This window comes from Benincasa hispida, chromosome 10, assembly GCF_027475165.1.
Source record: "Benincasa hispida cultivar pf3 chromosome 10, pf3_genome.v1.1, whole genome shotgun sequence".
Lineage (NCBI taxonomy): Eukaryota > Viridiplantae > Streptophyta > Magnoliopsida > Cucurbitales > Cucurbitaceae > Benincasa > Benincasa hispida.
The window spans coordinates 5232248-5245897 of NC_143487.1; the positions used below are offsets into that span (position 1 = coordinate 5232248).

At 32.4% G+C, this 13650-nt stretch overlaps 2 protein-coding genes and 2 non-coding genes across 5 annotated transcripts; 2 read left to right on the top strand and 2 right to left on the bottom strand.

Moving 5' to 3' along the window:
- Positions 1–3020: 3020 nt before the first annotated feature.
- TRNAE-UUC (transfer RNA glutamic acid (anticodon UUC)) lies at positions 3021–3092 on the top strand. The gene has a single exon. It is a non-coding gene; the product is annotated as a tRNA-Glu (tRNA).
- A 227-nt stretch (positions 3093–3319) lies between these two features.
- On the top strand, positions 3320–5495 carry LOC120087837 (reactive oxygen species modulator-like protein). Its single transcript, XM_039044769.2, has 3 exons — positions 3320–3577; positions 4557–4594; positions 5196–5495. The coding sequence occupies exons 1-3, from the start codon at positions 3505–3507 to the stop codon at positions 5307–5309; spliced, it is 225 nt and encodes a 74-aa protein (XP_038900697.1). The 5' UTR covers positions 3320–3504; the 3' UTR covers positions 5310–5495.
- Positions 5496–7116: 1621 nt separating this feature from the next.
- Positions 7117–7189, bottom strand: TRNAR-ACG (transfer RNA arginine (anticodon ACG)). Its single transcript has one exon. It is a non-coding gene; the product is annotated as a tRNA-Arg (tRNA).
- Positions 7190–7594: 405 nt separating this feature from the next.
- LOC120088725 (serine--glyoxylate aminotransferase) lies at positions 7595–11987 on the bottom strand. 2 transcript variants are annotated; one of them, XM_039046155.2, is made up of 6 exons: positions 11936–11987; positions 10423–10698; positions 9630–9914; positions 9057–9423; positions 8387–8597; positions 7595–7916 (listed from the first exon to the last, which is right to left on the bottom strand). In XM_039046155.2, exons 2-6 carry the CDS (start codon positions 10625–10627, stop codon positions 7779–7781), a joined length of 1206 nt encoding a protein of 401 aa, XP_038902083.1. In that variant the 5' UTR covers positions 10628–10698; positions 11936–11987; the 3' UTR covers positions 7595–7778. The 2 variants fall into 2 exon arrangements, with proteins under 2 accessions (XP_038902083.1, XP_090162064.1); XM_090305938.1 differs by having other exon boundaries at positions 11896–11987.
- Between the last annotated feature and the right edge of the window lie 1663 nt (positions 11988–13650).

A 13650-nucleotide genomic window follows, 5' to 3' on the forward strand; every position in this document is an offset into this window, starting at 1 on the left:
TGTGGGATACAAATGAGTATTTGTGAGGAAAAGAAATGAAAATAATGAGATCACAAGATATAAAGCAAGACTAGTTGCACAAGGTTTTTTACAAAGACCTAGTATTGATTTTGAGGAGACATATTCTTCGATAGTGGATATAATTACATTAAGATATTTAATTGGCTTGTCTGTGTATAAAAGTCTGAATATGCATCTTATGGATGTAGTCACAATATATTTATATAGATCTCTTGATAATGATATTTATATGAGAATTCCAGAAGGATTTAAGGTACCTGAAACATATACATCAAATTTTCGGGAATGGTATTCAATAAAGTTACAGAGATCACTATATGGATTGAAACAATCAGGATGGATGTGGTATAATCGCCTAAATGGATATTTATTGAAAGAAGAATATCAAAATAATCCAAATTGAGCATTTAGCAGATGAAATAGATATAAAAAAATTCACAATCAGGATTTGCTATTATAACTGTATATGTTGATGACTTGAATATAATTGGAACTCCTGAAGAGCTTTCAAAGGCAATAGAATATCTTAAGAAAAAATTTGAGATGAAAGATCTCGGAAAAACAAAATTTTTCTTGGTTTGCAAATTGAGCATTTAGCAGATGAAATAGATATATTTCGACCTTGAGAAGATAATGAAGAACTTCTTGGTCCTAAAGTACCATATCTTAGTGCAATTGGTGCACTTATGTATCTTGCTAATAATACAAAACCAAATATTACATTTTCAGTAAATTTATTAGTTAGACAAAAAGACATTGGAACGGAATTAAACATATACCCTGTTATCTCCAAGGAACAATCAATGTGGGTTTGTTTTATTCAAATAAATCAAATTTTGATTTAGTTGGTTATGCAGATTCTGGATATTTATCTGATCCACACAAAGTTAGATCTCAAATATGTTATCTGTTCACATGTGGAGGAACTGTTATATCATGGTGATCGGTAAAATAAACTATAACGACCACTTCCTCAAATCATGCTGAACTCTTGCAATTCACGAGGCTAGTCGAGGATGTGTATGATTAAGGTCAATAACTCAACACATTCGTGAAACGTGTGGCTTGTCTTCTAATAAAAATCTTCCAACAATATTACACGAAGACAACACAACTTGTATAGCCCGAATGAAAGGAGGATGAATTAAAGGAGATAGAATAAAACATATTTCACCGAAGCTTTTTTACACTCACAATCTTGAAAGAAAATGACGACATCACTGTACAATAAATTTTTCGAAGGATAACCTAGCAGACTTATTTACAAAGCCATTACCAATCACAACTTTTGAAAAATTGATGCACAACATTGGAATGCGGCGATTCAGAGATCTTAAGTGATGTTTTCATGAGGGGAGTAAATATATTATATTCTTTTAGGAGTATGTACTATATGAAATATGTACCATTTTTCTTTCACTAGAATGTTTTTCCATTGACTTTTTTCTAGTAAGGTTTTAACGAGACATATTATATATATGTGTGTATATATATATATATATATCTAAGGGGGAGTATTATGAATATTATAATTAAAAATAGATGTCTAGTGCTTAGTGTCCCAAAGGCCATGTGTCATCATTCATGTTGTCCATGTGCCTTGTAGTAATTCATGCTTCGTGTTCATCTAAGTCCACATTCTACTTATCATTTTGTCTATAAATAGTGACCTTTGGTGGATCGTGATATATTCATTGGTGAGAAATCCACACCAAATTCCACTAAAGTTTTCACTGTCCAATTTTAAAATTTTAGTTTTTATTTATTTATTATTATTATATTATATTTTTCCATATCCGTATTCCCAATGAGCTTCTCGATTTCATAACAAGCATAATATTTTATGCATAGTTTTTTGGGGTTTGTACATGGGCATGGGATTTGGTCCTAATTCAATAGTACACAATATATATATATATATATATATATATATATTAAATACTATCTTTTCGAGGCAATTAATAAAAATTAAACTTAATCAATTTTGCTTACGTGCATATTGGGAGAATGGTAGACATAATATTAACTTGTAGAAAATGCATCACTTTTAAGTAATCTTAAATTAAATTATATTAGAGCCTACTCGTATCTCAAATTAATAATCTCTCTCTTAATTTTTGAATAAACGTGCACAGTACCATTTTCCTTTTTCCAATTTTCCTTGCTTGTTTGCTTGTTGCTTCTTCCCTCAATTTTGTTTCAAAAGTACACCAATTTGTATCAAAATGCAATGATCTTTGGATTTCATATTATTATCTTGTTTTGGTGAAAATTTATTTGTGGGGAAAATTAGTGGACAAAGAATGCTATGGAAAATTTTAATGGTTAATATAATAGTATAATATAATGATGGTCCTATATATATGTATATATATATTTATCAGATTCTTGGCATAATTACTTTAGACATAAATGTTTTTTGTTTTGAATATTTATCCAATGAATTTTTCTAATACGATTTCAATATGAGAAATTTCAACCATGAACAACTATATACAGTCATCTTGCTGATTTTAAGGTTATTCATTCATGTCACAAGATTAACGTCTTGAAAATTATGAGCATTTGTGACGATCTGGAAAGCTTCCTATCCACATCTACTTCAAATATTACGATCGAGTTGGATTGTCTTGAGATGATTCACCTCCTCAATGATAAATCTACTAATTCCACTAAGGTATATTTTTTTATTGAGGAGATTAAATTGTTGGCTTTGATTTGAAATCAATTTCTTTTTCTCATACAAAGTGCTAGCATAACTTTTTGGCACATTCTCTTGCAAGAAGGACTTTGGATAAGCAAACTTCATCTTTTCTTCTTTCTCTTATCCGGATTGGTCTATTTCATTAATTTCTATTTATGTAATTCTATAGATGGTTTTTTGTTGTTCCTTTCTAAAAATAAATAAATAAATAAATAACTATACACTGGTTTGATTATTAGATTTACTATTAAATATTTCATAGATTATATATGATGTCGGATTAAACAGACATCAATCCGTTGTCGTCCAGCGGTTAGGATATCTGGCTTTCACCCAGGAGACCCGGGTTCGATTCCCGGCAACGGAATTATTTTTCTTTTATTTAAATGCTTTGTTCTTAAATGGGCCATAACGTATTTTCCAAAGTGTTCAATTATGGGCCTGGCCCACGGTCACCGTCAACTTTGTTGAAGCGTGGGTTAACGAAAGCCCATATTCAGATCCTTTAGACAGTGGGCTGAACGTGGGGTGAAAAAAGCCCATATTCCATTCTTCCCGTGTTTATTTTTGGGGCTGGTCCAATATGGTGGTTTCAACTGGGTTGAGGTGCAGGCCGATGAAAGCCCAGATTCTGATTCCCGGAAGGCCATTCTGTGGGAATTTTGAGATCAGAGGATTCGGCGATTGTTGATATACAAATACAATTCGAAGCTTAATTGCTCATAGAACAAATTTTCTGTGTGTTTTCTTCGTGGAGAATAATATCAAATTCGCTGAGTATGGCGAGAGATAGCTGTTTGGCTCGAGTTACTGCCGGAGTTGCCGTTGGTGGCGCTGTAGGCGGAGCCGTCGGTAAGGAAAACCCTAAAATTTCTTCAAAGCTCTATTCTATTACCTGTCGTCTTCTTCTTGCGTAGCCTGTTTTCCTTTTTCTTTCTCGAGTTCCGCGTTTCCGGTTATGATTCGATTGTTGTTCCGCTTCCTCGGTGATTGAGTAGTTATATGTATAGGATGTGTTGGATTAAAAGTTTGACATAAAGCAGGATGGTGGATTCTGGTCAAGTTGCGTTCTTGCATCTGGGATTGGACCATGCTTGTTTTTCCGTGATAATGTACTACTAAGAAATCTTCTATTTGATCGTTCACGTTAAAGCTATGTCTCCTTCGGTTTTTATAAATTAAGGCTTTCTTTGTTGGATCATTGTGTAGAAAGAGTTCTTAGCTGTTCATTGCCCATGTTAATGATTAATTTGGGGGTTCTGTGGTAGATTTAACTTGTTAAGTATGGAGTCAATTAATCTTGTGTTTGGCGTCTGGTTGTATTCCATTGGCTTATTTTGTGTATACCTCATGAAGTTGACCGGAACTTGTGTTAAAGCATGTAGCATTATCATTTGTGATCTATCCCAGAATATACCGACTTTCTGATGCTCAAAGTTGTAGCCTTATTTAAAATGTAATAGTATACTTTTTGAAGAAGCTCCTTATTTGCTTTCTCCGTTTTCAATCTATTAAAGTTTCGAACATTATGAACTAGCCAGTGCCACAACTTTGAAGATATACGTCAGTAATTAAGCCATTTTAATCAACAATTTGAGCTAGCACTTTTTCTTTTTGAATTTTAATATTGGACGGCCTTTTATGTTTTAGAGTTTCTTACAATCAATGTTATATAATTTCTTTTTTCTGTGTAGGGAGTATAACTCCCCCCACGAGGGTTTTTTTTCATATTGTCCTCCAATTGTCTGCTATAGTTTGAAGTATGATATGTTTTGGCTAAGGATTCTAGAACTAACACCTTTTTCTTTTTTTTTTTTCTCTCTCTCTCTAGGTGCTGTTTATGGGACTTACGAGGCCATTAGATTTAAGGTATACCATCTTCTCTGATCCAAATCTTTAAAAAACAAGACTTGAAGTTCAACCGCAGCACCCTATCTGTTTTATGATGAATGAAAGTTTCTCATCAAATTATCATGAACAATTAATCTTTTCCCAATTAATTGATGTCTTATCTAAACATCTTGAAGCTAATAAAGCAATATGAGATTCCAGCTCTGCCTCAGTAGCAATTCTGTGATCATGGGAGAAAACCAAAGTTATATTTTATTAGCAGGGGATCAAAATTCACAGTCAACCTACTTTGAAGTGAAAATAAAATACTACACATTTGGCCTTCTGAAAACAAATTTCATGACATTCCATGTATTTTTATGTTCTTCTTCTCATTCTAAATTGTTAATTAGAGGAGAGGAATCCATAAATTATAGCGAATTGTTAATTATTGCTGAACTGCTACATTTGTTTCTGCAGACAAACGTCTATTTCCTGTCTTAAGCCCTTTTGCATTATTAATTCTTACTATGTTAAGTTTTCATCCGAAGGACGCAAAGACATACGACGAGCTTAATACAGTTCCTGGTGATGATAGATGGGTACTAATTATCGGATAAACTTGCATTTGTTCTTGCAGGTGCCAGGACTTTTGAAAATTAGGTATATTGGACAAACAACACTTGGAAGTGCTGCCATATTTGGCCTTTTCTTAGGTGCAGGGAGTTTGATACATTGTGGAAAGTCATATTAAATCATAAACTCCTGTATTTGGATCAGACAATATTGTTTGTTTTTAGATTTCTTGCTTTTCAACATGAAGTTAGTGCAGCAGGCCATTTGTTTATTTAAAAGCTTCCATTTGTGGTTGTTGGTTAAAAGAACAAAGTGGTCAATTGATGGTGAAATGGCTTCACCCTACTTGGATGTGGGTTTTCAATTTTTTTATGCCTTGGTTTTGAGATTTCAATTTTATGGATATATTAATAAAATATTGTTATCGATAAATATTTTTTAAAATAAAAAAATATAGAAATTATTTAAATTAATAATTAAGTTGTTTTTTTTACCTCTAAATTAAGTTGTATGTCGTCTTATTAGTATTTATAGTCATATTTAGAGTATATGAGATATTGAAGATAACTATTGATCTTTAATATCAATTTTTTACTTTTAATTTATGGAGAGGTTACTTTCTAAAATATTTGAATTATTTTCAAAGATATTGTTTCATGACTTTCATTTTAAACCATTCCTCCCAAAAGCACTCTGACTCTTGGACTATGGTAAATAGCACTTCTTTCATTTTTATTTATTTGTTTACTATTTTTTTAAAGTAAAAACACTCCTACAGAAAAGTTGGTCTGCCTTATTATTTTAAAGTCAGTTCACTTGCTGACTACAAATTCTGCAATCTTGACAGCTTCATTAGAGTGGTTAGCACAGTATAGCAAGTGATTTTATATCATTAGGTGCATGAGAGGAGGGAAATAAAAAAGGTTGTGATTGTGTCATAGATTAAGTAGGGGTGATCTTTAGTCGGTCAAAGTTGGAAACCGATGTCGAATTGACCATGATCGATTTTAAAAGTGACTAGACTGTGCTTGACCGTCATCTAGACCAAAAAACGATTGGCCAACAGTTTGGTTGGTTTGGTCTTTTTTAAAAAACAATACATATAATATATTTACTTATTATTTTATTAATTAAAAAATGCTATATTAAATATTAAAAAATTGAACTATTTAGATTTATTAAATAACATTCCTTTTCCTTCTTATAAATTTAGTTAGTCAATTTGGATCCTATTGGAAGCTATGAAAGTGAAACTAAATGTTAAGACCTAATCTAATATATTGTTTTATAATATATTTTATAATATATATTATATAATATTAAATATAAGATTATATTATAATATATTATCTATATAAGATTAAGATTATTATAATAATAATAATAATATTATTATTATTATTATTATATATTTGTTAAAAAAATAAGTAATGCATAATACGGTCAACTAAACCAAAGCCATCGACCAATCACATGTTGGTTTTTCCTTCCTTCAAATCAACACTCGATTGTCATTTCCCCTTTTTCGACCGACCGATTTTGGTTCGGTCGGTTCCGATCGGTCGACTCGGTTTTTCAACCTACCATACTCCCTAGTTTAAAGGTAGGTAGTCACGTTGAATAATTTAGCTTGTATAATAATTATCATCACTATAAAATTACTTAGAAATTTGATGATACAATTTTGGTTCTTGATCTAATTTTCTAATGATTGATGTTTCATCATCTTTTTTCAAAGTAGCGAGAGCGCGAGAGTGAGGAATAAAGATTAGAAGAGTCCTAACATGTGAGAACACTATTATAGTAAATTAGTTTAATCTTAGTGCAAGAGAGTGATAAATATCTCTATTTTTAAAATTTAAAATCTAGGTCAAATGACATTTTTCCGGACATGTGTACAAAAATTTCACAAAAAAAAAAAAGAGTTGTATTGCTTTTATCATCATTCGTCGGCAAGAACAAGTAAAAAAATATTGGAAGAAAAACGACTCCACTGGGGATCGAACCCAGAATCTCTGGTTCCGTAGACCAGCGCCTTATCCATTGGGCCATGGAGTCGTTGTTGATAAAATTAACGCTTGTAACTACAAATTTACTGTTAATCCAAGGTAAAAAACACTTCAAAAACCAAAGATCAAATTAAAGTAGAAATCTATCATATAATGATTTTACTGCCAAACAAACATTTGGTTACTTCGATTTAAGTCAATAATAAAAACTGTTTAGTTTAACTTTCTAAGTGTTTAAAAACTTTTTTTTTTCCCTTTACTTGGAAGCACTTATTTAACCACTTAAAAATCAATTTCAACTAGTAGTTTGAGAATCTACAATAAGAGTAGTTTTAATGAAAACAGTTTCAACGAGTTAAAAAAAACATTATTACATTAGCTTCGAAATAGTATGATGTCATTTCCCATTAAAAACCAAAAGCTGGGAGAGTTGATTGTGTTATGCAAATTAGAATTCCAGTTGAAAGTGTTTGTAATAGGATTTCTGAACTTTCTCAATACATAGCCAGCCAAGCCAAGCATTCATTCTGATGAATGCCTCATGGAGTGAAAGTAGACAACAAATATTACAATACAGTACTTTCTTTACAAAGTAGACGAAAACAAATGCTTGAGAACAGATCACGTTTCGACCGAAATCAAATCCGAGATGGAATGAGAGGGATGTTGTTCTGCAAATATGAAGAAGCTGCTGCAACACCACTTCCAAGCTTCACTGGATAACCAACATCCTTCAGAATCATCTCCACACCAGCAAGACAACCTAACAGTTGCAACTGAAGAAACGACCCATCAATGTATCAGCAGATGATATCAAACAGTTACATTGTAAAACCTAGGGGTGTTTATGAGTTGGGTTGGGTTGGGTTGGTTTCGGTTATATTAGGTGAACCTATGGACCAACCCAACTCATAAAATTTTCATTTTTTAAACCCAACCCAACTCAAATGAGTCGATAACCCAACCCAAACCGCACGAATTGGGTTGAGTTGATCGGTTTTTTCGAGTTTTCGGGTTTTTTGAACACTCCTAGTGAAATCCATATGTTAAAGCTTGTTTCTAAGATGTACAAATACAGATATGATAAATTTTTTTGAAAGCCGTGGGACACGATACAACAAGATACGTTTACTAAGTATACATTTCAAAAAATATAAGAAAATTCAAAGTTTTCATAGTTTGGAAGTATAGAAAGCCTTAGAAATGAATATTATGAAAATAGGAGAGAATTGAAGAGCAACTTCACCTCATTTAGGTTGCCAAGGTGCCCAATTCTGAAAACTTTACCAGCAACTTTGTTGAGGCCAAGACCTAAACTCAAATTGTATCTCTTCCAAGCCCTTCTAACAATTTCTGAACTGTCAATGTATGGGGGAACAAGCACAGCAGTCACAGTGTCACTGAACCATTCCTCCTTTTGTGTGCAGTTCTTCAAACCCCATGCCTCCACAGCAAGCCTGTATGCATTTCTAACTGTTAAGAGTAAAACCGAAAAAAGGGAACGAACTTTTATAGTTAGTTCTGAACTAAAACCGAAAACCGGAAACATTAACGTTAGAATTCTAACTTCACAAGTCTTTCATCACCCAATTTGAAATATCTGACAACCTTTTGTAGGATTTACTTCTAGGGAAATGTACTATTTTTTTTTTTTCCCCTTTGAGCAGTTGCAAATATAGCAATAAGGCCCAAAGTATTAGAAGATATAGCATAATGTAAGGGAATGTGTAGATATAGCAAAATTTAAATACAGCTCTCGGAGTCTATCAGTGATAGAGTCTATCATTTATAGATTTTATTATATCTGCAGTTTATTAAAAATGTTGCTATACACTTAATTATTAGTCCTAAAAGTGTTACCCGTTGCAATTATCTTTTCTTAAGGCAAGTGCAACAAAAGATATGCATTAGTCGACCTTGTCGCTTGGCCCAAACGTTTATGTCTCGCGATCACATTTTCAAGGCCTTCCTCGAATATGAGATCCAAAGCTGCTCTAAGCCCATATAAGAGTTGGATGGAAGGAGTGTAAGGCCAGTATGTTCCCAAGTTATAGAACTTGAGATAGTCCTTCCAGTCAAAGAAAACTCTGAGTGATTTTGCTGTTTTAGATGCCTCGAGTGCTCGGGGGCTGGCGCAAACAATACCGATCCCAGTGGGAAGGGAAAGCGCTTTTTGAGAGCCAGTCAAAGCCACATCTACTCCCCAATCATCCATACGAAAATCAAGAGCACATATCGAAGACACTCCGTCTACGAGAAAAAGAGCTGGATGCCTGTATTCATCTGAGAATTTGATATAAATGTCAAGACTGGAGATATAAAAACTTGGCAGTAAAATCTCATAGACAAACTACACTAAGTTCGAATGACGTTTTCGGTTAATCTAGTTTTCGATCGATTAATACGTAATGAGACTGTTGAAAAACTTGAAATCCAACTCCAACTAAATTCAGATATCAAAATGAAATGTAATCTTGTCAGATGCTTACCAAGTATTCTTCTTACAAGGGACAAATCATTAGTCACACCGGTTGCTGTCTCATTATGGACAATGCAAACTGCCTTAATAGTATGATCAGTATCAGCTGCAAGTTTTGCAGCTAAAACATCAAGCTTAGCACCTTCACCCCATTCACTTTCAATCACGTCGACTTTGAAATTTAGGCGCTGCTGCTGATCAATCCAAAGCAAACTGAATTGACCAATGAGGAACGACACGATCCGATCACCGGGAGACAATGTGTTTGTGAGAGCACTCTCCCATGCACCAGTACCTAATCCATAAGTAATGAAGTTGGGAAAAATGTGATTACTTTTCTACTTATTTCTTATGATCCTAACCTAAGAAACAATATAATGCGCCAAACATTCAGTAACATTGATCATAAAATTTTATTGAACTCCAAAATGGTACATCAATGATAGTAAGAGTGAATTTGACATGATTTAGGAAAAAGCAAAAAGTAGTTTTAGCCAATTTAAAACCAATCACAGCCATGAAAACATACTGATATGATGAAATTTGTTAAGAAATCAACACTGTAAATAATAGATAATCGACACAAAGATTTACATGATTAATGAACAGTGTATTTACTACGTCCACAGGCAGGGAGAGAGTAGTTTATTTTTTTTAAAAATATCATATTATAGATCAAGAGGCCCCTTTAAGGTTAACTAGACTCCCATACTTGGTCATTTGAAACACCAGATAGCAGATTCAAAGTATTCCAATAAAAGTTTTATTCAATTAGCTCGATCAACCCATCAAAAGTATGGTACCTGTGGTAGGGAACAAAAATGGAGTGCCTGATGTGGTTTTGAATATCTTTTTGACATCTTCAAGCAGAGTCTTTGTCAGTGCTGGAACAGCCGGAGAACGATAGTCCTCGTTGTTCCTGTTCATCGCTCGAAGGACTTGTTCGGGGATATTAACCGGTCCCGGCACAAAAAGATGGTTCCTTCCAGGTCCATATACATAGTCCATCTTTCCCTTTTCAAACTTGTTAAATGTTAACAGATTGCAAACTTGAACTTGCTGGTCTCAACAAACCTCAGCTGCAAAAGAAAGAAAAAGAAAACAATGAATACTCATGCACAGCTTCCTTCTGAAGCAATTTTATCTTCTATAAATGCATGATTCAAGTACTATGTGTTTTTTGCATACTTTTATCCATTATCAATCAAAATCACTGGGCTCTTAGCAATCAGTATCAGCTGTTCAAAGTCAATTAAGGGATAAAAACCACTTTCAAGTTTACTACAAATGAAAACACAGCTAAAACAATGAAATAAGAAGTTTTTTTCTTTTCTTTTCTTTTCATAACTTCTTGTTTTTATATAAAGATTACAATTCAACAGGTAACAACAAAACTTTTATCACCCATCCACCTAGTTTTAGTTTCTTATTTTGTACAATCACTGGAAGAAAGCAGAACAATCATATTCAGGTGAGAATTTACCATTGGCCCAAGGGGTTTGCCTCAGCTTTAATGTGTTTTTTTATCAGTATAAAACAAAGTTATTTTAGCCAACAAAATGACCATATAGCATAATGGGAAGGTGCACTAGCCCTCTCCAATAGGCCATATTTGAACCTTTTGCATGCAAATCTTTTAAATTATTTCTCTTTTTTTTTTTAACTATAAGACACAAAATTAAAAGTTCATAAACTAAATTTGTAGTTTAATTTTTTTTTTACTCGTTTTAATATGTTTGCGAAGCTTTAAACTAAATAGGATCAGTTACATCATATTTGTACAAATTTCGTCATGGTTTCTCATGCGAAATGAATCATAATAATATGAAATAAAACAACACCCAGTAAATAACTTTCAACTTCTTTACCAAAGAATTTTATGAACTAATTTACAAACCTTTGAATAGAAACAAGAAAGTTGTTCATAAAACTATTGTACACAAATAAAAATCCATAATCTTCAAACAAAAAACAACATATCAACCATGAAGAGAGGGGAAAAAAAAAAAGAAAGAACAACTTTTCAAAAAAATTGTATAGTAGAAGTAAAGTTATTGAAACCAAAAGGCAAGGTTAAACACAAGCAGCCTTTTGTCAAGTTTTCCCACATCACTAAATTCAAAGGGGTTGATAATTCACTGAAATCCAATTCAACAGAGCATACATATTTGAGATATTGTAATGAAGCTTTAAGAACCATCTCAATTTAACAATTTGCATGCTGTTTTGAGGAGGGGAAAAGTAAGAGCAAAAGACAGAATAAAGCATAGCCATACAGAGAGATAGGAAAAGGGAAGGTTTCAAAATTGAGATTACCAGAAATGAAGTGAAGGGGAGGAGCTTGGAGAGTAATTAGTGTTGAAACCATGAAAGAGGAAGTGGGGGAAAGGAGCTGATGTTTATAGGAGTGAAGGGAGGGAGAGCCAACCATAACAGAAGGGCCCCATTTCACTTGCACATGGCAGATAAGAACTCATAGCATTGGCCCTCCTTTTTTTTCTTTCTTTTTTTTGTTTCTCTCTTTTCTTTGCCTATTTTCTTACATTCATATAATTGTTTGAATCTTTTTACCCCCACCCCTTTTTAAGAAAATACTTAGGTGTCGCATAGAGAGCACCTATTTTTGTGCAGTCCATGAAGGTGTCCAATAAAAAAAGTTTAGCAGTAATGTTTTCTTTAAATGATTTTTTTTTTAAAGTAATGGAAAGCATGAGCTAGGTACAACATGTTCAAAAAATAAAATGGTCAATAAGTCAATTAAATCAACTAACTTTTTCAATATCCTATTTCTACTTGAACTATTTGGTCCCTATATTTTTAACTTTCATTTGTTTTTGTTCATTTTGGTTCATTTATTGTTAAAATGTGCATTTTAGTTATTGTACTTTCAACTTTTGTTTATTTTGGTCAATGTACGTTCAGATTGTGACTATTTTGATTCCTATATGTAAAATTTTAACGTAGTCTCCGTATCGAATTGAGATGTTTATAAAACTTCATTACTTAATTGTTAGTATTGTGATAATCTTCATAGAGAAAGGGCAGGCAATTTAGAAGAACCAAAAATAGGAATATTGAAGAGTAAATTCAATTTTTTTTTTTTTTTTTTGAATGTGGGTTGTTGGTGTTACAGCATGTAGTTTTGAAGAGTTAGGAATTTGAGGCAGACAAAGCAAATTATAAAGATAAAGTGATAACGGTTTATAGACCACAACTTCCTCCAACAACACAGTCCACACAGTTAGGATTTCATGTGTTTGTTGTTTACTCCTAATCAGCAATTTTATCCTCCTTTCCTTCGTTTTTTTTTCTTATTTATTTATTTATTTATTTATTTATTATTATTATTATTATTTTGAGTTCTCTCTTTGGGAGGTTGTGTGTGACCTATACCAACTCACTTCAATAAGATCATTTTTCTTGTTCATTGAAATAAAATATGTCGAAATATGTTACATTAGCCCTAAGAGCTCTTGTAAGCATGACATTAAATAATAAAAACTTCTCTATCGTGAATTTTTCTCCTGAATTAGAGTTTTCCACGTAAATCTTGTTTTTTCCTCTTTTCTCTTTACTTTTCAATAAAATAATAAAGGGTTGTTTAAAATCAACGGAAATAACTTTGATCGAACATATCTACAAAATTATAACATGATTTGTTCTCTTAGTGTGACATTTGTTTATAAGCATAATTAAGGTTTCTTCAAGTACAATTAAGGTTAAACTATATATATATAGTAAACATTTCAAACTGTCCTTATAATAATTTGCTGTCGTACCCTTTAGATCCGAATTTCATTCTAGAATTCTAAAAAAAAATTATGTTTCACGAGTAGTTTTGAAACTTTATAGAAAGTGGAGTAGTTCTGCCAAATTTCAAGAGAACATATTTTTTAAACAAATGACTATTTGTTTCATATAATATAACCAATAATTAAAGCTATTCGTGAATGGTTATGAAGAACAAACTACCAAACTTGTTAGATTCAAGCTACGATTTTATTCATATTTAAGATATGATTTGATTCATG

Excerpts from the sequence above, each read along its gene's own strand:
- LOC120087837 (XM_039044769.2), top strand. The coding sequence starts at position 3,505 with ATGGCGAGAGATAGCTGTTTGGCTCGAGTTACTGCCGGAGTTGCCGTT. Across the intron at positions 3,578-4,556 it reads CGCTGTAGGCGGAGCCGTCG|GTGCTGTTTATGGGACTTAC; the intron begins GTAAGGAAAACC and ends CTCTCTCTCTAG. Across the intron at positions 4,595-5,195 it reads ACGAGGCCATTAGATTTAAG|GTGCCAGGACTTTTGAAAAT; the intron begins GTATACCATCTT and ends TTGTTCTTGCAG.
- LOC120088725 (XM_039046155.2), bottom strand. The coding sequence starts at position 10,627 with ATGGACTATGTATATGGACCTGGAAGGAACCATCTTTTTGTGCCGGGA. Across the intron at positions 8,598-9,056 it reads CGTTTGGGCCAAGCGACAAG|GCTTGCTGTGGAGGCATGGG; the intron begins GTCGACTAATGC and ends AAATGCATACAG. Across the intron at positions 7,917-8,386 it reads ACCTTGGCAACCTAAATGAG|TTGCAACTGTTAGGTTGTCT; the intron begins GTGAAGTTGCTC and ends TCGTTTCTTCAG.